Source organism: Pomacea canaliculata, linkage group LG4, assembly GCF_003073045.1.
Source record: "Pomacea canaliculata isolate SZHN2017 linkage group LG4, ASM307304v1, whole genome shotgun sequence".
NCBI lineage: Eukaryota > Metazoa > Mollusca > Gastropoda > Architaenioglossa > Ampullariidae > Pomacea > Pomacea canaliculata.
In genome coordinates, this window is record NC_037593.1 from 678,687 (window position 1) to 705,576 (window position 26,890).

Below are 26,890 nucleotides of genomic sequence, written 5' to 3' on the forward strand. Positions count from 1 at the left end.
TCTCAACTCTACTTTTTATTACATCCATGGTTACTACACACTAGGGAGGAGGTGACGTGGCAGCAATCAATAGCTTTCTTGCTGAGGGGCGCACGTCACCTCCTGGATGTACAAACGTATAAAGAACAAGAACATCAACAACAACAGCAACACTGTAACGCATTTAGCATGTCTTCAACAAACATGTCAACAAGTAGGATTAGTACACAAGAGTTCTCTTCTCCTGTTCTCTCGGTTACCACACGTCCCCCTCCCGCCCCTTGAGGTCTGGCGACGTCACTGGCACCGTTACATCTTCTCCCCCTCCCACCTCATTGACTTGTGTCAGCTGTCAGCCTGCCCGCCTCACCGTCTTCACACTATGTAACTAGAGGATGCAGTAGTCATGTGATGTAACTAGAGGATGCAGTAGTCATGTGATGTAACTAGAGGATGCAGTAGTCATGTGATGTAACTAGAGGACGACGGTCACATCCCGTTACAACAGGGCGGCCTTGAGTCAACCGTGACGGTGTCACTCATAGCTACGTCAGGTGACGTCACGTAGTAGCTCTTGGCTACGTTGCTGTAACCCTTCTAACGGGTGGCTGTCGCCTGGGTCAAGGTCCTCTGTGGGAGAGAGACGCGAGATAAGGGTGCGTCTGCCGTCAGCCTCACTTGCCGGGTGCACTGCCTTCATGCCCTCTACTCACACACACACCTGTCCGAGAGAACACGGAGGCTAAGAAAGACGTCTGTACCTACATCAACACCGTCGTCTCAACAACCGACTATTGTCACAATAACATGTACACTGCGTGACGACTACCGTGGTCATGTCTACAGTACACCAGTCGCTTGCTGGTCAGTGGCAGCAAACAAACGTCTTCAGCTAAACGGCTTCTACCCGCCACACAGCACTGCAGCAGCAGCAGCAGCACTAGATTGCTGTACAGTATTGCAGCAGCAGCAGCAGCACTACAGCTGTGTACACTATTGCAGCACTGACAGCACTAGACTCCTGTACAATGTATTGCTAAATACACATCTGCATTGCAGCAAATGTCGGAACTAACAGAAAACAGAAGACTTCATTCAAAGCTTGTCTATGTACATGGCGCTATCATCATGTGTACATGGTAATACTATCCTGTAATGATATCCTGTGCACATGGCAATACTACCCCGTGTACCTGATGATATCCTATGCACATACAAAGTCCTGCTATGTACATCACAAAGCTAGGCGATGACATCACGAATGTACTTTCACTGGTCCTCGCGTGCACACTACGTGGCCATCACGTGGATGTCGTACAACCACACACAGGATGCACAACTGCAGCAGCAGGCCTCAGGCCATTCTCATCAACAACAAAACCAACAGTATCGGGTAACAAGTCAGGTAGACAAGGCTGGCAGTAACATACTAGGGACAAACAGGTGTCAACAGGTGTGCTAAGTCACTGGGAGACGAGAACAAAGAGCAGATCACCACTTCCCTGGATGACGGTTGAAGCGATGAGACACTCAAGACGAACTCGGAAATAGTCAAGCGAGAAAAGCGTTATGGCAGATGCTGTTCACTGGATTGCAGGCCGTTCATTTGGCCGGCGTGCCACTCACTGCGGTGAAGAACTTGCTAACATCGCTACGACGCCACGACCCACACCTGCAGACAGCAGCCTTGGTGGACATGCAGCAACGAAACCGAGGCCAGACCTTCCTACAGTCACACTACAACAGGCCAGTAGTAACCATGACAACAGTAGCCAGTCGTTACCGGTGGGAAGAAAGAAACCTGTCTTACAGATGTACAGTGTGCAGACAACTCTGGTGTCACAGTCACGTGATGTCTCTCCTAGACTGGTGCTTGTCACTGGCACTGTCTACACGACCTGTCTACACAGCGGCCTCCTCAACAAAAGGACAAATAATTGTCATAAATCAGTTGTTAGCGACACCAGAGACGCGAGTCGCCAAGTGATACCCGATAGGTTCCGAAATCTAGGGGAGATAAATGTGATCGAACAAGCAGACATCAACATTTGACACGTGCACTTTGCTCACAGTTTCAATATTGACAAAAATAAACAACCTCAAACCAAACCAAATTTACAAAAAATAACATGCAGCAGGACATGAACACATTTGTAATTCACAATGCATCTCCGACATGATGACACGTGGAGAGGGACAAACATCGACTGCAGATGGCGCTGGCTCCTGTCTTCAACGACAAGGCAAGGGTGGCCGGGTGGCCGGGTGGCCGGGTGTTGAGGAGTCAAGAAGGCGGAGGAAACAGTGATGAGCTGTTTCAACTGTACTATTGGAGGGGGAGCAGGCATGAAAAAAGAGGATATGTCATAGTCCAGCTGTGCTTTAACTTGTCACGCTCCAGCTGTGCTGTAACTGCGTTTTATTACAAATGTCAGTAAAAATCAAAGAAGTTGTACAGCTATCCCTCACCCAATCCTAAAGTATTGAAACAGGTTAAAAAGAATTAAAATTATGCTTTCTTCTATTTTCTCGTGATATTAGAGTCGAAAAATATTGAGAAAATATGTGCACATAAATGAAAAAAACTGATTGGGTTTCACGAGAAATCCACAAATATTTCAAGCATCATTTTCATTTGTGTGTTCAAGAAAAATGCTCAAGGACACTTGAAAACATGTCACCTCTAACTGCTGATTAGTAAGCTTCGGCTTGATCAAAGTAACAGAAGTCTGAGAATGAAATGCCACCGAAGGAGTGTGGCAATTCCTCAGAAACATCTGATAAGACCAGCAGAGAAAACATAAAAATAATACAGGAATCTTTCTATGCCATAGCAAATGAAATCTTTAGATGACAAAAACAAGGTGCGGTGCTTATTTGTGTGCCCACTGATGTCTGTGCCCACTGATGTCTGTGCCCTCTCCAGACAAGATGCATGGCATCGGCATCGCAGAGCGCGAACACATCCTCTAACACTTCAGGTTACAATGCACTCAAGGTAAGGCATGTGGATATTGGCTCTCTGTTACCTACGTGGAATTGTGACAGCTTAGGTTTTTAGGTCAGTTTCAGATGCAGGAACTACAAGTATGTCAACCATCTCTAATGCTGATGCCTTTCACTTGCTGTCGTCACATAAAATTACAAATAAACTCGAGATTTTCAATTTTACGTTTTACACAGATTGCTTACCATGCAGTAACTTCACTCAGACTGAAATATCTCCCAGTAAAGAATAAAGCTTTGTTTATAGAAGACAAAGAGACGGAACACAAGGACAAGACGATGCTGGCGGTGACGGGCCAAGGGAGCTCAGCGCTTGTTGCCAGCACTGCAATCAATCAGCAGTTGTCTCCCCTGTCTACAGGAACACCGGCCCCCCGGGCTTCTGCGGCAGGTGCGACGGGACCTCCACGGGTTTGATCATTTGTCGCAAGCGCTGGACAGAATGAAAGAACAGATGATGCGTGTGTTTATTGAAGTGCTGCAGGTGACAGACTGATATAAAATGTATTTTTTGATGTTGTCTGGTCTTCCGCAAAACTTTTTGTGTAGATTTGTAACTTCTGTCAACATATGAAACATTGGGCAGGTAGAACAACCACATACCCAGAGACCAGACAAACATTCGTTCTATCAAATAATTCGTTACATGGAAATTCTTACAATACAGCGAATAGTCTATGATTTTTAGCACTATAAAATAAGTTAATCTTTTTTTCATTAAAGAAAGAATGCAAAATACGCAAGATGTCACAGACAGAAGGACATTGGACCGAGTCACTTTCTCACTTAATTTGAAATTTAAAATTTACATTGAGCTTTGTGAGAACGCGCTGTAACTTTGGGAACAAATTTTGAAAAAAAAAATTTATATTGAGATTCTACCTGTAATGTTTCTTTTCCTTTCCCTGTATTGGGACTAACCCTAGCCCCCCGAGAACCAACCCACCCTCCACACACACACAGAGGAAGTACCGATGATATCGCTGCACTATCGGAGGTCATCAGAGATTAAGTTCAAAGGTTGCACTGTCGGAAGTAGCACACGGCCCACTTACCTCTGTGAAAGATCCGCTGAGAGAGAAGAAGTGGACGACGATGTAGATGGGAATGCAGGTGAGCGAGGAGCAGACGATGAGCCAGCCGACGATGAGGGACCAGTTGGGGTAGGTGTAGTTACCGTACTCGGGTGGCGGTGAGCTCGTTAGCGATAGTACAAAGAGAGTCTGAAGCAGACACATTATGTGGTCTTGCAGCCATAACAGTCACGTGACTTCATAATTGACTAGAGATGGCTTGTCCCTAATTACAACTCGTACAACTTTACTTCTAGCAATGGTGAACAGGCCTTTAGCCAGTAATTGAAGGCCACCAGCGGAAAAGTGGGATTAATTTATATTAGCGCAGTTTACCAATAGAAAGAGAGAGACTAATATAATATCAGAGGGTGATGACTACAAGACGGACAGGGCTCCTGTCTGTGAGTGTATCAGCGGGCCATCACCAACAGAAATATAGTGACAAATAATTATAATATCAGAGGGTGATCACTACAAGACGGCAGGGCTCTTGTCTATGAGTGACAAATAGAACATCACAGAGCGACCACCAAAGGGCTGGTGTGTACTTGTGTATATCAGCGAGCACTCACCAACAAGAAGATGGGACTGATGTAGGTCCACGTGGCCCTCCAGAAGATGCCAGGTGGCGATCCCAGCATGCTCTCTATGTCCTTGCTGAACCTCTCCACACCTACAGCAAGGATAATGCACCAGTGTCACTGCTGCTGACAACGGCAATAAATGAAACTGATGTGTGATGTGTGATGTGTGATGTAAGTCGTAAGTCCATCGAAGTCACTCCTACGTCGCGCGTGATGTCGACATCACCATGACAACAGCATGTTATTGTCAAGCTACGTCCTACCACCGCCACACGACGACTGCAACACCACCAACTGGCGACACAACCTGCACCTGCCTGTGGGCGCATCAAGGAGGTTAACAGTCTCAGCATCTGTCGACGTCATTATACTTGTCATCTATGTGAGTGGTACATCCTGTCCATTTTTGACGAGGGTGCAAACTGCATGATACTCAGTCACTTGGGGAAGTTGTTAGAGATGATGGACTGCTGACTGACTGACTGATATTTACGTTACAGTAATTGTTGCCACAGGCGATCGCATTGTTGTGTTCAGACGTGTTCAGCTTCTTGGTTGTAACAAACATTCTGGCCAAGTACATTCACAGACAGTGAGCAAAGTGTATTTGGAGCAGAACTAACCCTTACAGGTTTGATGACAGCTTCTCTTCTCCGTGCCTGATGCACTGGCGAGGGCGTTAGTGTAGTTATTGTACTTATTGTAGTTATTGTACTTACTGTACTTACTGTACACACAGCGATTTGTATGCTGAGAGGACGCACTATAGGTCTGGACTGCTTGCAGGCAAATTGTCCGACAACTTGTAGAGCGAAGACAAGGCTCACACTCGTTTCCGGATTTAACAATCATCATCAACAAGAAGAGAAGGCGATGCGAACTCCGTGTTGTTGGAGGTACAAAAGCTGAAGCTTCACGGTCTGCGGTGTTGTTGGGTTTTTTTAAGTTTAATGACTGTCAGTCGTGAAAAGTGAAAGTCGAGGGCGATTCCAAAAAACAAGGAAATGAAAAGTAAATAAATGAGACATTTATTGCAAGTCCATGATTGCTTTTATCGCGGTTCTGGATATGAAGCTGTTAAATAGTTTGCGAGACCTTACAGTCCTAACTTCACGAGAGGCTGAGGTGGCCTCAGGAGACAGACATATACACGTCACGTTAGTGACAGACAGACAGACAGACAGACAGACAGACAGACAGACAGACAGACAGACAGACAGACAGACAGACAGACAGACAGACAGACAGACAGACAGACAGGCTACCGTAGATCCAGGTGACAGCGACGGCCTCTAGAAGACGACTAGAAGAATGGAAATGGGGGCAGCATAGGTGTCGAACAGCTGCACCATGTAGATACCACCCTGTAACATGCAAAGCCCAAACTATAACATGTAAAGAAAGCCCACCACGTAACATGCAAGGACCGCCACGTAACATGTAAAGACCGCCCTGTAACATGTTAAGATCACCCTGTAACATGACTACCCTGTAACATGTAAAGACCGCCCTGTAACATGCAAGGACCGCCCTGTAACATGTAAAGACCGCCCTGTAACATGCAAGGACCGCCCTGTAACATGTAAAGACCGCCCTGTAACATGCAAGGACCGCCCTGTAACATGTAAAGACCGCCCTGTAACATGTAAAGACGCCCTGTAACATGTTAAGACAACCCTGTAACATGTAAAGACCGCCCTATAATATGAAGATGCATCGTGTTGAGTGTGGCCTGGAGGACACGAGTCAAAATATTTGAGTTTTAGACAGAAGGACGGCTGTTTGTTGTTTGTCCACATCCCTGTGGCTGTTTCGCGGACACTCTCTCAAACTGTTTTGTGAGTTCAAACTTATTTCACTTTTCCCCAGATGAGTGATGGGTACTCACATACGTAGTGGTCACCAGGCTACCCAGAAAACAATAGGCGATGATGCCGGCAACGAACAGCTCTCTCTTCCTGCGCAGCATCGGGTACTCGTCCATGATACCCGTAATGACAGCCTCTAGAGCGCCGAACTGCAGCAAGGGAGTTAACACTGAGTGACACACCGCTGTGTACAATGTGTGACATGTCACAGAGAGAAATACAATCACAGAGAATATTCTAGATGCTTCCAGTGCTGAGCAGTAATACAATCACAGAGAATATTCTAGATGCTTCCAGTGCTACAGTGCTAATCACAGAGACTAACTAATGTAGCTCTAGTAGCACACGTTGCCTCTTACACAAACATTGGCCGTCTGACTCTTGAACTGTGCACAGCGTGACAGTTCGACACGTGGAGAGTCGGACAGTCGGACAGTTGCACAGCATGACAGTCGGACAGTTGGACAGCCTGGCAGTTGAACAGTTGGACAGTTGGACAGTTGGACAGTCGGACAGCCTGACAGTTGAACAACCTGGCAGTTGGACAGTCGGACAGTCGGACAGCCCGGCAGTTCAACAGCCTGAGAACCATCTAGGGACTAGTGAATGTTGTTGTTGACGATGTCAGGAAAGTAAAGACGTGTGACCTACTGGGTGTTCTAAGTGATGGCGAGATGGAGTCACAACTTACTGTGGTGTCGAGACCTAGTGTCACGATCATGAAGAAGAAGATGATGGCCCAAAACGAGGCTCCTCCTATCGTCGCCACAGCTTCCGGATACACGACAAAAATGAGGCCGACATCTGTCGACACAAACACCGGGGAGACCAACGCGCGCGCGCACACACAAACGCACACATTCATACACACATTCACACACATTAACACATCTGTTCTCGGCATCTTCAATCTGTCCACACATGTTTATACAACACACGGATGCACACACGCACACACAAGATGCAGACGCTTGAAATGCGGTCCGTGTCACGTGACCTACCTCTTCGCGCCACCTGCTCGATGGGTCTGCGTTGCACGAAGGACATGTAGCCCAGCACAGAGAAGACCACGAAGCCGGCCAGAAAGCTGGTCAGACAGTTGGTGGCGCTGGTGATGAGTGCGTCCCTGCAACGTCAGACACAGTGACGACAGGTGATCCAGCCTCGCCCTCCATAGCGGCGTCAGACGGTCACGACAGGTGAGCCTCCCCCCTAGCTCTACTCCTACACTTCTGTACTCCTACACTCCTCTACTCCTACACTTCTGTACTCCTACACTCCTCTACTCATACACCCCTCTACACCCCTCTACTCATACACCCCTCTACTCTTACACCCCTCTACTCCTACACTCCTCTACTCATACACCCCTCTACTCCTACACTCCTCTACTCCTACACCCCTCTACTCCTTCACTCCTCTACTCCTACACTTCTCTACTCCTCTACTCCTACAGAGTGTGTCGCCCCAGCGTGTAGCCCCCCCCCCACCTGCTGACGACGGTTAACTGTAGCAGTTGTTGTGGAACTTGTTGTAGCTGGAGAGGGCCAGCAGCACGCCGAAGCCAGGCGCCAGGGAGAAGAAGATCTGAGCGGCCGCTGATATCCAGATCTGAAACACCCGACATACCCATAGGTCAAGGTCAGGAAACTGACCCAGTGACCCAGTGACCTAGCAGCGGCAGGGACAGACAACTGTAGTGGTTCACCGTGTTCAGGACACGGCAGGTTGAGGGCAGAGCCTAACCCTGACCTTTTATTTATTTTTTTTTCGATAAACCACCTAGCAGGTGAGGTCGTGTAACAACATCAGTGTTTGGTCACACAGTGACGTCATTACAGGTCATGGACACAGTGAGATCACGCCAACAAGAAGATGGCACTGATGTAGTCTTGTTGTCATGAGAGGTCAGGTCACAAAGGTCACGAGAGGGGGTCAGTCTCGCGACGGAGTGCGGTGATAAATAGAAGAAAATAAGATGACGAGGGCTGTGCTTAGTGCAGAGTGAGGTGATAACAAGAAAGATGACGACAATGACGATGACTGTAGTTAACATCAGACTAACATCCAGCTCTAGAAGCTTCCCCCACTGCGGCTTGAGGTAGTAGGTGACACCGTCCACAGCCCCGGGCAGCGTGCAGCCGCGCACCAGCAGGATGGACAGCAGCAGGTAGGGCAGGGTGGCCGTCAACCACACCGCCTGCCACACACACACAAACACACATACACACACACACATACACATACACACACACACACATACACACACACACACACACACACACACACACACACACACACACACACACACACATACACACACACACACACACATACACAGATACACACACACCACACACACACCACACACACACATACACACACACAGGACCATCAGCAGCATGTCAAGTCAGGTCTAGCATCATTACAGGTAAATAATCACAGGTAAGGTGTTTTGTCAAATCTGTTGTCTGTCGTGTCCCACTGACTGTCGATCCTGTTATTGACTGTTTTTTGTCTTCTGGTGACCGTTGTGTGACGTGCAAGGGTCACGTGACCTAAGGGGAGAAGGACGCCGACCTTGCCGGAACTCTTGATGCCCTTCCACAGGGCGAAGTAGACGAGGAGGAAGACTCCCAGCAGCGCCAGCGCGATGGACCAGTTGACGTTGCCGAGCCTGGAGATGCCGTCTGCGTACTGTATGCCCAGCACCTTCCGCCTGTAACACGTTACACGTAATGCCATGGTGTTACATGCAGTGACATAGCGTCACACCTAGTCTTATACATAGTGTTACATGCGTCACATGGCGTTACATGCAGTGATACAGTGTCACACCTAGTGTTATACATAGTGTTACATGCTGTCCTATACATAGTGTTACACGCCGGTCACATGGTGTTACACATAGTGTTACGACACGAGTGACAGTGTTACATGCAGTCAATCAGTGTTACACAGTGTAAGTGAATGTCAGTGTAACCGTAGCTGTGTGAATGTGTGTAACAGCAGCTGTGTATGAGTGTGTACATTGTACACCACATACTTACGTACGTACCAGCTCATTATCAGTTGATTTCCCCATCAAAGCACATTCTCCCGGCTCCCTATCATGGCCCAGAGTCTGGTTACTTCAATGTGTGAGTGTGAGTGTCTGGTAAATATGTCAGCTGTATGTTCTAAGACAGGGATGCCCAACCTACGGCCCGCGGGCCATATCCGGCCCGCGAAACCTCTGCCCACAGTGCAGGAAATCGGCATGTTAGTAATAAAAGAAGACCTTAAAAAAACGAAAAAAAAGGAAGAAGAAGTATTTATCCCCACGGAGGGGCGTCTTTCAATCTTTTTTTCGATGGACGAACATTTCGATTCAGTTCTCCGACTTGGTGTCTCTACGATGAGGCCGGACATTCAGAAGTTGGTTTCGGGAAAACAACTTCAAATATCCCACTAATTACTACATAATTAATGGTAAGTACAACTTGTTTCTAAAAAGTGGTATCTGCTCTATTTTATTTTTTTTTTTAATTTTTGCGGTGAAGTGGCCCGTGACACGCATGTCGGAAATGTGTATGGCCCGCAGTTCGAAAAAGGTTGGACATCACTGTGCTAAGATGTTGAATGATGATTAAAACAGTTGCGATGAGTGATTGACAGAGTGGAGTAAACAACAAACACTCACTTAAAGAACTCAGTGAGTGAGAGAGTGGAGTAAACAACAAACACTCACTCAAAGAACTCAGTGAGTGAGAGAGTGGAGCAAACAACAAACACTCACTCAAAGAACTCAGTGGAGGCCGCGGTGGAGTAGACGGACTCCGCGTTCTTGTCTTCCAAGGCCGCCAGCGATTCCCTGCACAGCCACCGGATGACGTGCGTGCCGTTGGACGTCGTGTTGACTGTGACGTCATCTCCTACTTCCGGCAGGTAGCGGTCGGTGGTGTTGATGTTCCAACTGACGTCGCTGGCGTTGAAATACTGTAAAACAAACAGTTTGTTGTGTTAACGACATCCAGTTACCCGAGTCTGCACACAGCGTGACGTCACTTCTTGTGTGTCTGTGCGCGCGCGTGTTTGTTTGTGTGTGCGTTTGTGTGTGCGTGCGCGAGTCAGTACCGATGTCTGTGCGCGAGTTAGTGTGTGAATGTGCGTAGGAACGTGTGTGTGTGTGTGTGTGTGCGTGTGTGTCAACAGCCACGTGTCAGTGACCCCACCTCTGGCGTGCAGGTGGGCGCCGTGGCGACGATGCGCTGCTCGAAGGTGGTGCAGTTGGGCGTGTTCCAGGTGTTGTTGCAGCTCAGCCATGGTGGCACCTGTCGGAAGGAGTCGAAGAAGAAGTAGACGGCCCAGGCGATGACGGTGTTGTAGTACCACGCCACGAAGGTGTTCATCACACAGATGGCCAGGCCGATCCCTGCGTCAACACAAACATTCACCACAAACATGGTGCAGCCCACCTCCTCCTCCTCCTCCACCTCCTCCTCCTCCTCCTCCTCCTCCTCATGATGACTGAGCGAGGTAAACAAACCTGGCTACCTGTACCTGCTTACTACCTGTGCTGTACAGACAAGCTGGGTTGTTGGGAAGACAGGACAGGGAGAAATAAGACTGGCAGGATGGATCATCTTTAGAAGTCAGGACTGGGTTGACGTGTGTAGGATGTCAATTAAATACAACGGTTAAATTTGTGTGTGTTGTGGGGTGTGTGATGTGGGGTGTGTGATGTGGGGTGTGTGATGTGGGGTGTGTGATGTGGGGTGTGTGATGTGGGGTGTGTGCTATGGGGTGTGGGGAGGTACCGCCGATGTCGCCCTGTTTGTCCCGACTCACATGGAGGCAAGCTGTGTATCGGTGATGCCAGTCCATCTACTTTCTCAAGCCCACTGGCTACCCACAGGCTGCAGCGTCTCGTGTGACCTAATGAGAGGCAATTCCATCTTTATTCATATCTTCCTGCTTCATTCTGCGTGAGAACATAAAACCTCGCCAAGTCTCGCCGCAAGCCGCGTGATCTGCAGGCTCCACGCTCCACAACCTCCACTCACTGCGCATGTCCACACTGCTGATGATTTCTGGTATGCATGAGATTTCCTCGCGTCTTCGGCTGACTTATCTCTGCTTTCATCCGTCTTCAAACTGGCCTGATGCATACCCTAGCCATCTCGGGATCGAGGACAAATGGGAATGAAAGGCCATATTCATACAGCCGGCCATGCTGGCATCGTCTGCTATCACCAACACCATCGCTCCTTGTCCTTGCCCCACCTCCCCTCCCCTCCTTCCACCACCCACCCGGTCATCTGGTCTCGGCAGGTGCCGGCGTGTGGGGCGATGTCACGGACGACAACACCGGAAAATGACGATGGAAGAAATGACCTTGTGACCACCCTTCCCTTCCCCTCCCGCCTCAGGTTGAGAGGAAAGCTAAGCATGCACGTGATGGCTGATTACAGGTGATTACAGCTGATTACAGCTTACAACTGATTACAACTGATTACACCTGATTACAACTGTCTACTGTACCTACACCAACATGCGACGTGTGCTGCGACAACCTGCGGCAGGGGCGCCATTGTCCCTCCACCTGACTTTGTTACCCCACACCCCACCCCACCCCCAGGGCCTGTTCTTTGTTTGAACAACCAGTGGACTGGACTGGAACATCATCCCCCACACAGCAGCACGTGGGTGACAACATCGGGGTATTCTATTATTGGGTACTTTGCTAATATTTTCACCTCTAACCCAGCCCATGATGTCACCATTGTCCAGGGTACTGTTCAGTCAACCCTGTGTCGTTATTGGGTACTTTGCTAATATTTTCCCCTCATACCCAACCCATGATGTCATCATTGTACAGGGTACTGTTCACTCAAGCCTGTGTCGTTACTATGGCAACCAGTCTTCGTGTCTTGTGAGATGCTTGGCAGATGTCGGATGTCATGTATTAAAAAGCCATTTCGATGAAGCCAGGGTAGGTTGCTACTTGCGGACAAAATGGGGGAAAATGAGGGGAAGTTACGACACTTCTAGACCCCGCAGATATTACTGTTACTCTACCCCAGGGTATCTTTGCCACTGATTTATAACTGGGTTCCTAGGAGCAAAGCAACAACCTCCCCCTACCCCACCTTCTGCACGTCCATTCATTCTGCACGTAACAGTTGCCCTTGATGTACCCGGCAGCTTATCTTGGCTTTCTGAACACCCGTCCTTGTTGGTAGTTACACGAGTGTACCCGGGTGTGACGTATCCTGCAGAGTGTAGAGTATTACTCGCGAGGTGTGATGTCTGATGTGCACACCGGGTGTAATGTATCCTGTAGAACAACATTCACGAGTCTTGATGTCTGCTTGTCGACTAGTGTACCCGGGTGTAATGTATCCTGTAGAGTGTAGAGCATCATTCAAGAGGCGTGATGTCTGCTTGCTGACTAGTGTACCCGGGGTATCCTCGCCGCCACTGTACCGCCTATAGACTGGGACTCACGTCTGCATCCAGGAGGCAGCAACTTGTCCACACGTTGTCTCGCCTGCTCACTCATGCATGAAGACTAGCCGCAGCCTTATAAATAGAAAGCGGAGGGCCACGACCCCAATTTCCTTTGATCCCGCGTTGCGCCCAGTCGGCGGACGATGGCATCCGAGTCTTTGAATAATCATTGGCCAATCTCGGGCTCGCCATGCATGCGACGATTGACGAACTGGAGTTGATGGCTCCTCGGGCGTGTGTGAGCGCGTGCTCGATGACATCCGCGATGTTATCCACGTCATCCGCCACGCGCCGCGCACGTGGAGCTGAGGGGGGAGGAGTGGGGGGGGGACTGGGAAGGGTCGGGGATACAGTGAGATGCTGTAATCCATTCTGTCAATATGTATAACAACAAGATTTTCTCTCCAGCCCTGATTAGCTGCGGGAACAGCCGGCTGTTCTTTTCAATTTACGTTGTGCACAAACATAACATTCACAAACGGACTGTTGTCACTGATGCCACGTCATTGTCAGTGACAGGATGTAGTCAGTGGCTGTGGTGTAGTCAGTGTAGTTGAGGCAGCAGACAACGTGATGGTGGATTACGTGGGACGTGACCTGCACGTGACCTGGAGCCGACACTCGACAACAAACTTACTGCAGACTACAGCAGTGCTACAAACATGTCAACATTCAATTAACTCACTTCAACATACGACACATGTCAATGTAGATGTCAGTCAAAACAAAGATCACGTGATGTCAGGGCTCGGGGCCTAAGACTGTTTTAGTACGGACAACGGAAGCGGACGGCCGAGTGGTTACAGCGCTGGCGTCCGAACTGAGAGCGCGCTGGTTCGATTTTCGATTAACGCAGGAAACTTCCCCAGTCCACCCAGCTGGCGGGAACGGGTACCTGAGTCCAGAGAGGGTAGGGGAGGTAAGGCAGGCGAGGGAGAGATGGGTACCGCCCTCACGTAAAGCTGCCCCGAGAAAAGTGAAGTCTCGAACAACTCACTCCGCAACGACCTGAAAAGTGACCTTTACCTTTGCCTTACAGACAAGAGACTTAATAATGAGTGGCACAGCGGGCACACTAAGGCTGTTACACTCTAGTGACGTGAGTGAGGGCACACTAACACTGTTACACTCTAGTGACGTGAGGGCACACTGTCTAAGGCGGTTACACTCTAGTGACGTGAGTGAGGGCACACTAAGGCTGTTACATTGATGATGTGAGGGCACTGACTCGGCAAGAGAGTGGTTAGTCAGGCAAGTTGAGGTCACAATTCTGTGTCCGCCGTGCCGCTGAGCACACTAAAGTCTCGCCATCAGTCTCGGCTTGCGTGGCACTAACCCTATTAATGTCAGTCTTGGCTAGCACGGCAGCAACTATTAATGTCAGTGATGCGCCATGTTTGCGAGGCTGACTGGAGTCTTCTGCTCCAAACTTGATATCTTTATATCCGGGCTTTTCCTTGCAAAGCCTGTCGGTATCCCTCCATTTCTCCTGTCTGTTGCTGCTGTCCCTCCCCCTCCCACTCAAACTCCCCCTCCCACCCCCCACCACCGCCCCACCACCCACGCCTCCTGCACTTTCCTCTTCGCTCTTCGCTGTCGTCGTTGTGCCCGGCGATAAGGGCGCTCACCCACTTCTCTCGTGACAAAGATGTAACGGGTGTGACGGACATGGACTGGGGTACCTGGACTTTTGTCACCGGTAAAACAAGTAAGAGTAGCCACGTGACATGTGGGTGACTGGAGAGTGAAGGGTTCGAGACCACAGCCATCTGCTGCCTGTCTTTTCTGCCTGACCCCTTCCCAGACCCCTCGCTGGGGTCATGTACGCATTCAACAGCTGAGTGAACATGTGGGGTGGGGCAAGGACGACAGCTGCGCCACCCGGCTATCAGGCTGGCCAGTGGAAATATTACTCAAGTGAGAATTGGATCAGATCTCACAACTTGTCTCACGCACTTTATTGTCAAACTTGTTGAAGGTAGAGGCTGTCGTGTGTCAAGATTTGTGACGACACGTTAACAACGTCACGTAGTGCTGACACGTTGACACACGCACGAACACTCACACGTAAACAAGTGTGTCAACAGGTAACAGGAAGAGGGGTAGAACGTATGGAGTGCGCATGCCCGGCACGACAGTCTTCATCAAGCCACGTCGCAGACTTGTAGGATAGTGTCAGGATAGTGTTAGGTTAGTGTCAGGATAGTGTCAGGATAGTGTCAGGATAGTGTCAGAGCGAGACAACCTTCACAAAGCCAGTCTGTGTTGCAAACTTCAGGTTGTCTGCCTTTTATACGTCCACGTTCTGCCTTCCTACCCTGTCTTATTCGTCCACGTTCTGCTCTTCCTACCCTGTCTTATTCGTCCACGTTCTGCCTTCCTACCCTGTCTTATTCGTCCACGTTCTGTCTTCCTACCCTGTCCCTTGCCTTGACTTGCTGTGAGTCGCTTGCCGGTAAAATGATGACCACGGACATCAATGGCGCTCAGTCATCTTTCTCCATTGACATAGGCTGGTGATCAAGAATGAGCGGAAGTCGGAATGAAATAGTTTTGCCCAGCAGGTCGAGGATGAAGCAGAGAAATGTTCGTTGCAAAGTTTAGAAACAGTCTGAGGTAGAAAGACGCTGACCCCGGGTACAAACCACCCGAGCGTCACGTGCATGTGGGGACAAGGTGGAGGCCAGCAGGCAAGGGAGGAGAGCGGGGGGAGGTCATGCAGTAAATTGAAGAGAAATAAACTAGTCACGAGCTGCCGCACTTTTGACTTCTTTGACAGTTTTTGTCAAACCAAGACAGAGGCTCACCAGGCCCACAGAAAATCAACCCAGAATAAATAAAGTAAAAAAATAAAGACAAAGAAGAAAGCACTAGACGCACAGGAAAAGGATCTTTAGACCAAAAAAAAAAAAAAAAACTCCTCCTGTTCCAGCTTGTCTCCCCTTGAGGTTACACCGGGGGTCAACAACACGATGTCAAGAAACTTTAAAAAATAAACAAGACTAACATTTTAATAAACCCACTTAAACGTTTTCATCATCTAGTTCATCGTTTCGCTGAACCTAATTGTTCTCTACTCCACCCTCCGCACAGTTTGTCAGCAAACCGCGTGTTGACCTGTGACCCCGCTGGCAGACAGAAGAGCAGACCAAAGGGTGGAGGAACAAAGACAGGACGAGGTTTTATTTGTGCAAAGGTTTTGGCTGTAAACATGGATTTGGTGTGATTATTGGGCACATCTTGAAAACATTGGCCTGGGCTGTGACTGGGGGACATACGCCAGCCATTGGGGGACATACCTGGGGTCACCTGTCATTGTGGGACATACCTGGGGACACCTGTCATTGGGGACATACCTGGGGTCACCTGTCATTGTGGGACATACCTGGGGACACCTGTCATTGGGGACATACCTGGGGACACCTGTCATTGGGGACATACCTGGGGACACCTGTCATTGGGGACATACCTGGGGTCACCTGTCATTGTGGGACATACCTGGGGTCACCTTCATTGGGGGACATACCTGGGGTCACCTGTCATTGTGGTCCAACATAAAGCCCAGCTTACGTACGAAGGGTTACTGACCTTTGAGCATGGGGCAGATGCGTTTCCACAGGGTGAAGCAGCCGCAGCGCTGGAACTGCCCGAGTGCCAGCTCCATGTAGAACAAGGGCAGCCCGCCGAACACCAGCATCGTCAGGTAGGGAATGAGGAAGGCACCTGCAACAACGAGTCACGTGATGGAGGCACCAGGCAGGCTCACTTCACTCACAGTCTCACTGGTGTGTAGCACTACAAGTGACCTGCGACACCCACCGTGTTTTACGTGGAGTTTAGCAGCACGTGGTTATTCACAAATGACAATAGTAACAAAGATGTAGAACAAGATCACACAATAATAACAACGATGTAGAGGGAAGAACAAGGCGACGACTCGCCGCCAGTAAAGGGAGATCACTGTAGATGTAAGGGTAACGACTACAGAGAATCAGGTCAGTGACATCAGGACAATACTGGGCAAATACTGAGTAATATTGAGAATATGAAGAAATGTTATTGTAGTAAGCTACAAGAAGGTGATCATCACTTCAGTTTACTGACTGCAGGTCACAAGGTCGCTAATGAAGCGAGTGAAACATGGCGGAGTGGAGTGCAGCCACAGATCTACACAGGTCGCACTACAAATAACATTGTGTACAACATCTACATTATCTACATTATCTACATCATAGACAGTCTATACAGACCTGCTGCAAACCACAAGAAGAAGAAAACGCAGCAGAAACACGTGTAAACATGAAGGTCCAACACTTTTATCCAAATCGAAGCGCGACGACAAAACAAAACTAAATCAAGGGCAGACAATCGCCTCAGCTTGTGAGGCCAAGGGACAGAACTCTCACCCACACACGGTCGGTACCCGACATAAAGTGGTGAGCACCCGATGTTGCCATGAGGACAAGTGTTGTGTGTATGTCGCCACTACATGGGGAGGGTTAACATCCATGTGACGGTATCAACAGTTGTAGCTGCAGCGAGCTGCGGAGGGTGGACACTGATGACTAACTGTCACACCAGTGACACACAGTGACACTGACTGTCACACCAGTGACACACAGTGACACTAATGACTGTCACACCAGTGACACACAGTGACACTGATGACTGTCACACCAGGTGTGTAACACCAACAACTGCTGTGTGGAGACCAGGTGAAGCTGTGACTAGCTGTGAAGTTTACTGTGTCGTGGTTCAGGCCAACATCAAGGAGACCAGTGATGTCAGGGTTAGTCAGTAAGGTCAGCTGTCATTCTTCATAATACAAACATGTTGTACTATTAATAAACAATTGTTTTGCTCTCATGTAGCCACTAACATTCCCTCTTTCCCCTGCCTGGCAGTCACAATGGGGTGTGGTGGGTGCCGTGATGGTGTGATGGATGCCGTGATGGTGTGATGGATGGTGTGATGGGTGCCGTGATGGTGTGATGGGTGCTGTGATGGTGTGATTGGGTGCCGTGATGGTGTGATGGATGTTGCACTGACCGACTGAGGCGTGCACAACACTTAGTCGCCATGTCAGCCTCGTCAGCTCCACAGCCTCCACAACCTTTGACATCGTCAATGTCGTTGTGCGTCCTTTGGTGGAGTCGTCGTGACGTGTTAAAGGGATAAACATGATCGCCAAAGTCACGTGGCAGAGACACGAGGTTTACTCGACACGTGGCCATGCCTGTCTTACATCGGGCCGCGTGAACCACTCACCGTCGATGGGCGGAGCAAGAGGCGAGGTGACTAGCGGTTCACTGTGTCGTCACTGTCCACATTAACACCTAGTGTCGCCACCGTCTCGGTGACGTCACCAGTTCCTCCCCAGTAAACCAAGCCGCTACCAAACTGTTGCGTAACGTGACGTACTAGGAAGCAGCCAGCGTGACCAATGGCGGTGCGTCCTGTGGTGAGTCTACTCAATCTGTCCTGACTGTAGAATCTTCTGGCAACAACACTTTCTCCACAGCTACCTGACGCTTTACTACTGCTAGTGCTCTCCCCTGACTGTAGCAAATACATTAGCCCGTCTACCCGTGTACTTGTCTACCCGTGTACTTGTCTACCCATGTATTCGTCTCACACCCGTTCAGCACCCTGTCCCCCAGCTGAAAGCAGCAAGTGCGCATGCGTGCTGGGAACACCACTGACGTCAAAAGTAAAGATTGAGGGGAACACCACTGACGTCAAAGGTAAGGCGTGCTACCAGACGCCCGGCTCAAGGGATGGGGAGTGGGGGAGTAGGGGAGTGGGGGAGCTTGTTGCTGTGACAACCAAGTACAAGGCGGCACAACCCAACACAGCGCTGCCAAAGGGAGGCAACCATTGATAAGCCAGTGCCTGCTGCTATCAGACGGGAAGATACCCTGCAACATTCTAGCGCCCAGTTACCTGCTCCACGTGACGGCTGTAGATTGTTTGCCTCGTGCACTGGACAGCCCTCGTCACGTGACCAGTGATGCTGCTGCTGCTGCTGCTGCTAATCTCTGGCCCTCACACCGGTACCACCCGCCACGTGATTACACCCGCCGCACGTGCGCCCCCTCACACAAGAGGTGGGGTCAGGTGACTTCCGTGGATGAGTCCCACGTGACTGCACGTGTCTGTCTGTACACAGCCGTCAAAGTGTCGCCATTATCTGCGGCCACAGATTGCCGCGGGTCACGAGGATCTGGTTGTGTAGGCGGAGGATGTTTTCAACTCTAGTCTCGCTGGAATCCACGTGCACGTGCGCGTGTCCCGATTACCACCAAGCCGCAGTGAGTCGGAGGCCGACACACAAACCAACTTCTAGCAATGAAGTGTAACTAGGGTTACACAGTGTGACAGGAGGGGCGACACGTGTCCGTGGGAGGCAGTGGCGGTCGCTAGGGTCTGGAAGTCTGGTGTAGAGCAACATCCATGACTGACATCTCGGTCTGGAGGTCGCCACAAGAGTTTTGTCACTACACGTGCGCACCCTTCGGTGTGTTCCTCTATTAAGGTGACCAGACGTTTCGGGGGCGAAAGCGGGACACGTGATGGTGTCGTCACCGACAAAGAACGCCGAATCAGTATTCAGATTTTTAAAGACAACCGGGACATTTGATGGACTTGCCACAAAGCCAGAAAGCGGGACATTGGGCGTCCCTCCCGATGAGCAGGCGGGACACGAGGTCAAAAGCGGGACGTCTGGTCACCTTACATCTACACATGTGTTCACGGATGACATGGCGGAGTGGGAGGGCAATGAAGATGACCTTTGTCTTTTCCAACTTGTTCATCTCAGGAAGGGATCGATAGCAGCAACTGGTTGGTTTGGGTTGGGTTGGGTTGGGTTGGGTGGGTTGGTTGGCTGCACACCCGCTTTGTGGTGACGTGGCAGAGGTGAGAATGGAGTTAAAGCCATGACGTCACGGGGTGGGGCGCCAAGGAGCAAGTTACCCCTAGATCGCCCCGGTGTCAGAAGAACCAAATAATCCACAAGGTAAATCACAAACAATGGAATGTAGAAACGGCTAAATACTGAGCAGAGAATAAAGTTTATTTAGACAGAAACGAATTTTATTCATGAGTTCAAAGCCACCACATCCGCCATTTTAACACAGTAACGTACCGTTGTCTTGGTGACGGGAAGTCTACATTGATGAATACTAACTTCCAGTTGTTGGGCCGTGTGTGAGATGACCTCACAAAGATATCAATATTAGTGGCTGTCACTGAGTTGTCTCCCTATCGTTAGGTGGCGTCTGCTACTGCGCATGCTCACACCGCTGCAACCAGACTGTTGGTGGCCGTCGCTGGCCTCCCAGACTTGTCTTCAGACTCCGCCAGAAGAAATAAGACGACAGAAGTGCGCTGTGCAGTGGAATGGACCCTAATCCAGGGGATGTCGTCTCAACATAAGAAAAGCACTTCTGTATTCAACTCTGTTTTTATGGCCATTTCCCTCAATTATGGTCTTCGACCTCTGCCTAAGGGAGGGGGAGGGTCAGCTCCTTGCCGCACCCTCCCAGTCTCCTCGGCTGCGCACCCTTTTCATTTTGATTGGCCCAGGCCTTGTGGCCCTTGCTGTCCCGACATTCATTCTCTGCCCCTGTCTGCTCTCCATGCCGGCATGGCCCCCATGCCCTCCTCAACTACAGTTGTTGCTGGATGCTGTTTGGAGGAAAACTTAGCGCCGTTAATTGTGAATCGATCACAGCGCCATCTTGATCCGTGTTTGACGAGGCATCGGCTGCCTCGCTACCCGCCGCCATTAGGGTAAGGGAGACCACTCTAATACGTGGCTGAAGTCGATAGAAGGGACAATGGCTTGTCTTTACAATAAGTCTCCATGGTCCTGCCGTGAGCAGGGGCGTGTCTTATCGCGGCCATCAGGGGCCATCACTCGCCGCCCCGCCAAGGCGGACAACTCTGTACACAGGACAGCACTGGGTGGCGGACATCCTCCGCAATCGGCCTCCAGGTCCACCCGCCGCCAAACATGCTTTCTTTTGCTGATGGCATATACAGAGGTCTGCCCCCGGGCTGTCCGTCGTCACCACCTCGCCCTCCGCCCTCACGTCATCGTAAGAATATTATGGGATGAGAAAACCTCTTCCCTGCGTAGGAGACGAGAAGTCACAACATTCCTTTGTAACAGAACATCGCAACTCACATCTTCCTGCTCAACTAAAGATAAATAATATTTTAGCAAGACAGAGCCGTTTGACTGCAAATGTCTGAGCGCAGTCCTGTCATCCTCCACTTGTTGCAGCAACAACTCCGACAGGTGTGAGTAGCATGTGACAGGTGTGAGTAGCGTGTGACAGGTGTGAGTAGCGTGTGACAGGTGTGAGTAGCGTGTGACAGGTGTGAGTAGTGTGTGACAGGTGTGAGTAGCGTGTCACCGCCCTTACAGTGGTCAGGGGGTGAGGTGTCGGAGTCCTCACTTTTCTCAGAGCTTTTGTTGTGTGAGAGCGGTTGCCATCTCATCACCTTTGCTTTCTTTTCTTCTCCAGTGAGGTCAGATACCCGTTCAATGACAGAGTAGCTTCGTTTCAATTTTGAGTTTTATTGATATTTTAGTTGCTTGATTTTTTAAAAGTCGTGGAAGTGTAATTTATTCTTGTTCATTGAAAGTGGCCGTGGGTCAGCTCACCTTCACACGCTGGAGGCCATTTCTGTGACTCAGGTCATACAATCCTCGTCCCTCGACAGGACATTCCTAACATGATGTTCTCTTTCACTCCTAAATCACAATTCCTAATGTGATGTTGTCATTCTCTCTGTCTGTCGCAACATTCTTGATGCTCTGTCAATCAGCTCAAGTCCGAAGCGCCATCTGTCAGACAGGAGATCTTTCCGAAGTCAAAAACTTGTCAGTGGTTAGTCAACTAACTCGGGTGTCCATCACTGGTGTCGTAATGAAGACAAAACACCCGTAGTGGATCAGACAAGTCCCATCAGTGTTATACTTCCTGTACTACAGTACTGCTGTACTACTGGGCGTCTTGTACCCCGGGTGTGACAGTCCAGGGTACTGGAGCTACTGGCGTGTGCACTCACTCACAAACGCACCACTCACTCACACGTCTCCACAGTTAGTAAGTAAAAGTGGTTTACATGGCTGTGAATGTTGTGTAGGCCTGTGACACGATGTACCTTGTCTGTGACATTTACTTGGTGATGGTGTTGGTGTCCAGTGTTGCACTTTGTCCGTTATTGCTGACACGCATTTGTACTAAACGTTGGGACTGATAGCGGCTACACCCGGGTGGCAGGGAGCAGCACACAGTGCCGGCCACCCTAGAGGTAGGTCTGCTACCCTAGTGGTCATTGGTTGCTACTAGTCGCCGTCTGGTCCCACAAGTCCCCGCAACTCCGCTACTGGATGGAGTGCATTCCTGCCTGCTGGACGGTGACATGTCAGCTTTGACCTGAAGCCGCACTGCATCTTGGGAAATCTCCAGCATGAGACTGTCACCTCACAGACACTCGCGCAGGTCAGCAAATGTCGAGAAAATAAAGTTGGTTGGTTGGTCGCTTGGACGGCTCGTCGGTTGGTTCAAACAGTTGAAGTAGCCAGCATCTCTAGCGATCCACCCGAGCTTTCTCACATGATATAACCTAGCACTTTAGTGACATAACTTAGCACTGTAATGACACAACCTAGTTAACGACATGACCTAATATTTTAATGACATAACCTAGTTTTCTCTAATAAACTCTGCACCTGCGCTCTCAGGTTTCAGAAAAGACCTTTCAGTATACAGGTAGTCCTCGACTTACGACGGGTATCCGTTCTTACACGGCGTCGTAAACCGAATTTCGACGTAAGTCGGATCATACGTTCATACAGTACTGTACCATAATAACAGTACAGTACTGCAAACACTTAGCCTATCCAAACACCTATCCTAACACAGTACCCTACATAATTATCAATAAACATAAGTACAGTACAATATTGTGCAGTACAGTACGCTTTGTTATCACTGTCGCTGTCATAGGAGCAGATCCTGTCACGTGTTCAAGGATGCGATCTTTATCCTTGGTAATCGTGGCGACAGTCGAACGATTAAGTCCTAATGACCTGACAATTTCTGTTGCTGTTTCCCCTTCTCAGACTGCCTTATGATATCCACTTTCACCTCCATGTTGATGGCCTTCCTTTGCTTTGATGTACTGACCTCGTAAGTCGGAATGAGCGTCGTAACCACGAAACGACGTAACTCGAGACCGTCGTAACCCGAGGACTACCTGTATACTACAACCGACAAAATCGTCAGACATTCACAACTGATGTCCTTCACTCCTGGGTCTCTGGACCACACAAAGCGGATTTCTACTGAAGTGAATGCTTCCGGTGTCACCATCTCCACTTTCTTTCAATGTAACGTTTCCCAGACCTTCACTGCGCATGAGCAAAGCCGCGAAAGAACATTTCCGCCAGCGATTATTTAGTTTCCACGTGTGCGTGTGTGTGTTTAATGAGATTTTCTGTATAACGATGTATTTGTCGTCATTAATAACCACTAATCATCGTCGGTTCACCGACTAGTTTTGCAAGTCCGATATTAATGACGGGAAACTAATTGTTGAGTTGTATGTATCACACTGTTGGTGTTGTGTGGTCGTGTGTACACAATTGTAGTCTAGTTCTAATATTTTACAGACTTTTTTTAATAATTTGTAATGTTCTCTGACTTTTTTTGTCGTCTTAAAACGAATACGAATCCCTCCTTCGTCCGCGCATGCGTATCTGCTGAGGTCTGCGCATGCGCGGTGTGTTTGAGAGAAGCGTGTGGAGAGAAAGGTGAGATGGCGACACCTTCATATCATGATTCTATCATCTCACATCAAACCCTCAACAACAATGGCGATGTTGTAGAAAAGGCCGAGCACCGGACACGAAGTGTCATTCCCAGTGTTTATAGCCTTTGTCGAGAAAATAATGACAGCGACAGACAGTCCGTCACCCAACCGCTTGCAGAAACTGGAGATGTGATGGAAGAATCAAACCATTTCAATAACAGGATGATAAATGTAAAGACATCATTAATGTCAGGCTCTAATGAGTTCAGTGACTCGCTACTCTCACATCGAGTCACATCGTCAGCCTCCAGTGCCAAAGGTCAACACTAATCAATAAACCATTTTATGGACAGAGAATACAGTGACATGACATGTTCCACACACACTGACAACTGGTCGATAGTTAATTATCAAAAAAAAAAAAAAGCAGTTGGAGGGAAGATGAAGAAACGAGGAGCTACTGTAGGTCATAAGAACCAGACACACAGTCAAGACCGGAAGTGAGCGACCATCCACCTGCACGAGTCCGTGACAAACGCAGGTGACGTAATGCGATGACAGCGATAAGTGCAGCAGTAAGTGGTGACGACGATGATGTGATGATCGATGATGACCTGCCGACTGCCAGAGCAGAGTAAAGCGAGGCCGTGAGTGAGGAGGCAATGACAAGATGTGGGGAGCGACACACAGGTGAAGGACCTGACAGAGACAGTTGGATGGCATCATGGCGGCACTTGCACGTGCACCTGTCTGCTGGTAAGTCTCCCTGTGTCAGTAACGGGCAAGTTACTGTTGGTCTGTCGGTCAGTGTCCGTCTCTCTGTCTCTCTGTCTGTCTCTCTCTCTCTCTGTCGTCACTGTCTTCTGTCGCTCAGTTCATCGCCCAAGGTGCCGACGATGTCAGTTGACCAGCGCGACTCGCCAAAGACAGTTTGTTGCCACAAAGACAAGTGCAGGTGACAGCATCGTGCTGTCTGGTTGGCTACAGCACCACAACACGTGATCACCACGTGACCACCACGTGACAAGCCGACAGACGAACTCACCTCCGCCATTCTTGTAGCAGATGTACGGGAAGCGCCACACGTTGCCCAGGTCCACGGCGAAGCCGATGACGGAGAGAAGGAAGTCGATCTTCTTGCCCCAGCTCTCTCTCTCCGGCACCTCCTTCTTGCGCTCCACCAGGTGAGTGGGTGTTCCGTCCACCAGCGGCTCGGCCCCCAGTCCCGGAGTCATGGTGACAGGTGAGTGAGGGTGAGTGGTGAACAGGATGTACAGGTGGGCAGTCTACAGGTGAGACGAGCAAGTCTCTGGATGGTGGTGTAAAGTGTGAATGTTATTTGTGCAGACGATGCGTGGACAGTGATGGCTTCCCTCAACAGTCTCGGTGGAATGCAAAGACAAGTTTATTTCAGGAACATCAGAGTTCTAGGAATGTCTCAGCTGGTTGCACAGGACAGGTCGGTATCTGGGTGGTCAGACACAGGTCGGCTGTTGAAATACCTGCTGGGCACTTACTGACAGATGCTGTACAGCAACGACGGTCTACTCAGTGGCAGCTGACACCTCTGTATCGACGACGACGACGACGACGTGAAGTAAGATGGACGGAGTTTTGTGCTGAAACCTCTGAGGTCCTACAGGGTTTGCCTACAGGGTTCGCCGGGTATCTCATGCAAAGCTGCTCAACAGAAGTCTGTCGGTGTGCAGCGGCGTAGCTGACGTCACAACGTGTGGCGCCGTTACCTGCAGTGCGCCGGGAGGTTCTCAGCACAGGTCCATGGGTCAAAGTTGAACATGCTTACGTCACAACACTTAGGAAGTAATGTCACGGCAGAGGTCCCTTGCGATGTTTGTTCCGTCTGTCAAAAGAAAAACAAGAAAAGCGTAAAATTTTCTTGAGGAAAATAAATGTATGAACGCGAATGAGAATGGATCCAGGGACATTACGCGGATGGTCAAAATGACATTTCCGACTGTTTTAGTAATGTGAACACATTTTTTCAACCAGATTGTGTTTTCAAAGCAGAATCGAAAAATTCCCGGGGAAGCACCAAGGGTTCTGATTGAATATTTGTATTTTATATTACATTCTTTTTAAAGCGAAACCTTCGACAGACATATTTCCTTGGTGATGGCGGTGTTTAACTGAATGTTTCACCTTCCATTGCCCGCACTTTCTACTCAATCTCGTGATCCTCAACTGTTTAACCCTTTCACACAAATAAAGGGACGAGTGAGACTGGAAATCTCTGTGTGCATGCAAGCAGTTGAGCCCTCAACTAACCCTCGCAACTCAAATCTTGTTGTCTGCCGCACAGTTCAGTGCAAGACTTCACTCACAACGGACCTCGGGAGGTTAGGAGAGGATTGCAGAAATCAGACAAACAACAAGAAAACTTCATTGTGCATGCAGAGCAGTCAGGCGTGTTCAAGTCATATTTTTAGCTCCCATCATACACGGCCTCCATGTTGTCTGTAACAAGAACCGGTAAGTCTGCTGACAAAAATAAAACACCTGTCTCCAGGTAGATGACAACCGAATTGTTCGTCCTCCTCCCTGTCTGCAACATCTCCTCCCCCCGCTACCCTCCGAAACACGGCAAAACTGGCTTTGGGTGTTTGGGTGTTTGGGTGTTTGAGGTGAGAAGTTTTCTGTGGGTGCTTGGTGGAGTGAGGAGCCATGGCTGTGTCCGTGCATGGGAGGAGAGCCGCGCGGTGCCGCGCACACGCCGCCATATCAGGCAAGGAAAGATAATCACTTACCTCGTGCAGCGAGTTGTCTGCGCCTCACGCCAGCTTTGTGATTACAATTAAAACCTCCATCGCCCGCCTACACCAACTGTTGCGCCCACGTGAGGCGAGTGCTGTCACTGTCACTGCCACTGTCACTGTCACTGCCACTACTGCCACTACTGCCACTCATGCTACTCGGTCACTTGCTGTCCGTGTGTCGTCACACCTGGCATTGTCCAGCGCGATGGCGGTGGCTACTGATGGCCGCACGAGAGAAAGTTGAGAAGTCTTGTGGCAGGATGCAAGTTGTTGGTGAAATG

General features: G+C 49.5%; 1 protein-coding gene across 1 annotated transcript; it reads right to left on the reverse strand.

The window, feature by feature from the left end:
- Nucleotides 1-26,890, reverse strand: LOC112562966 (sodium-dependent serotonin transporter-like). The gene is given in 16 exon segments (XM_025236610.1): nt 1-3,418; nt 4,041-4,208; nt 4,634-4,734; nt 5,911-5,940; nt 5,943-6,009; nt 6,534-6,662; nt 7,205-7,317; nt 7,515-7,639; nt 8,021-8,124; nt 8,579-8,713; nt 9,094-9,232; nt 10,292-10,491; nt 10,728-10,927; nt 16,594-16,728; nt 24,881-25,696; nt 26,601-26,890. Coding segments are annotated over 15 exon segments (1,914 nt in total). The 5' UTR covers nt 25,071-25,696; nt 26,601-26,890; the 3' UTR covers nt 1-3,340.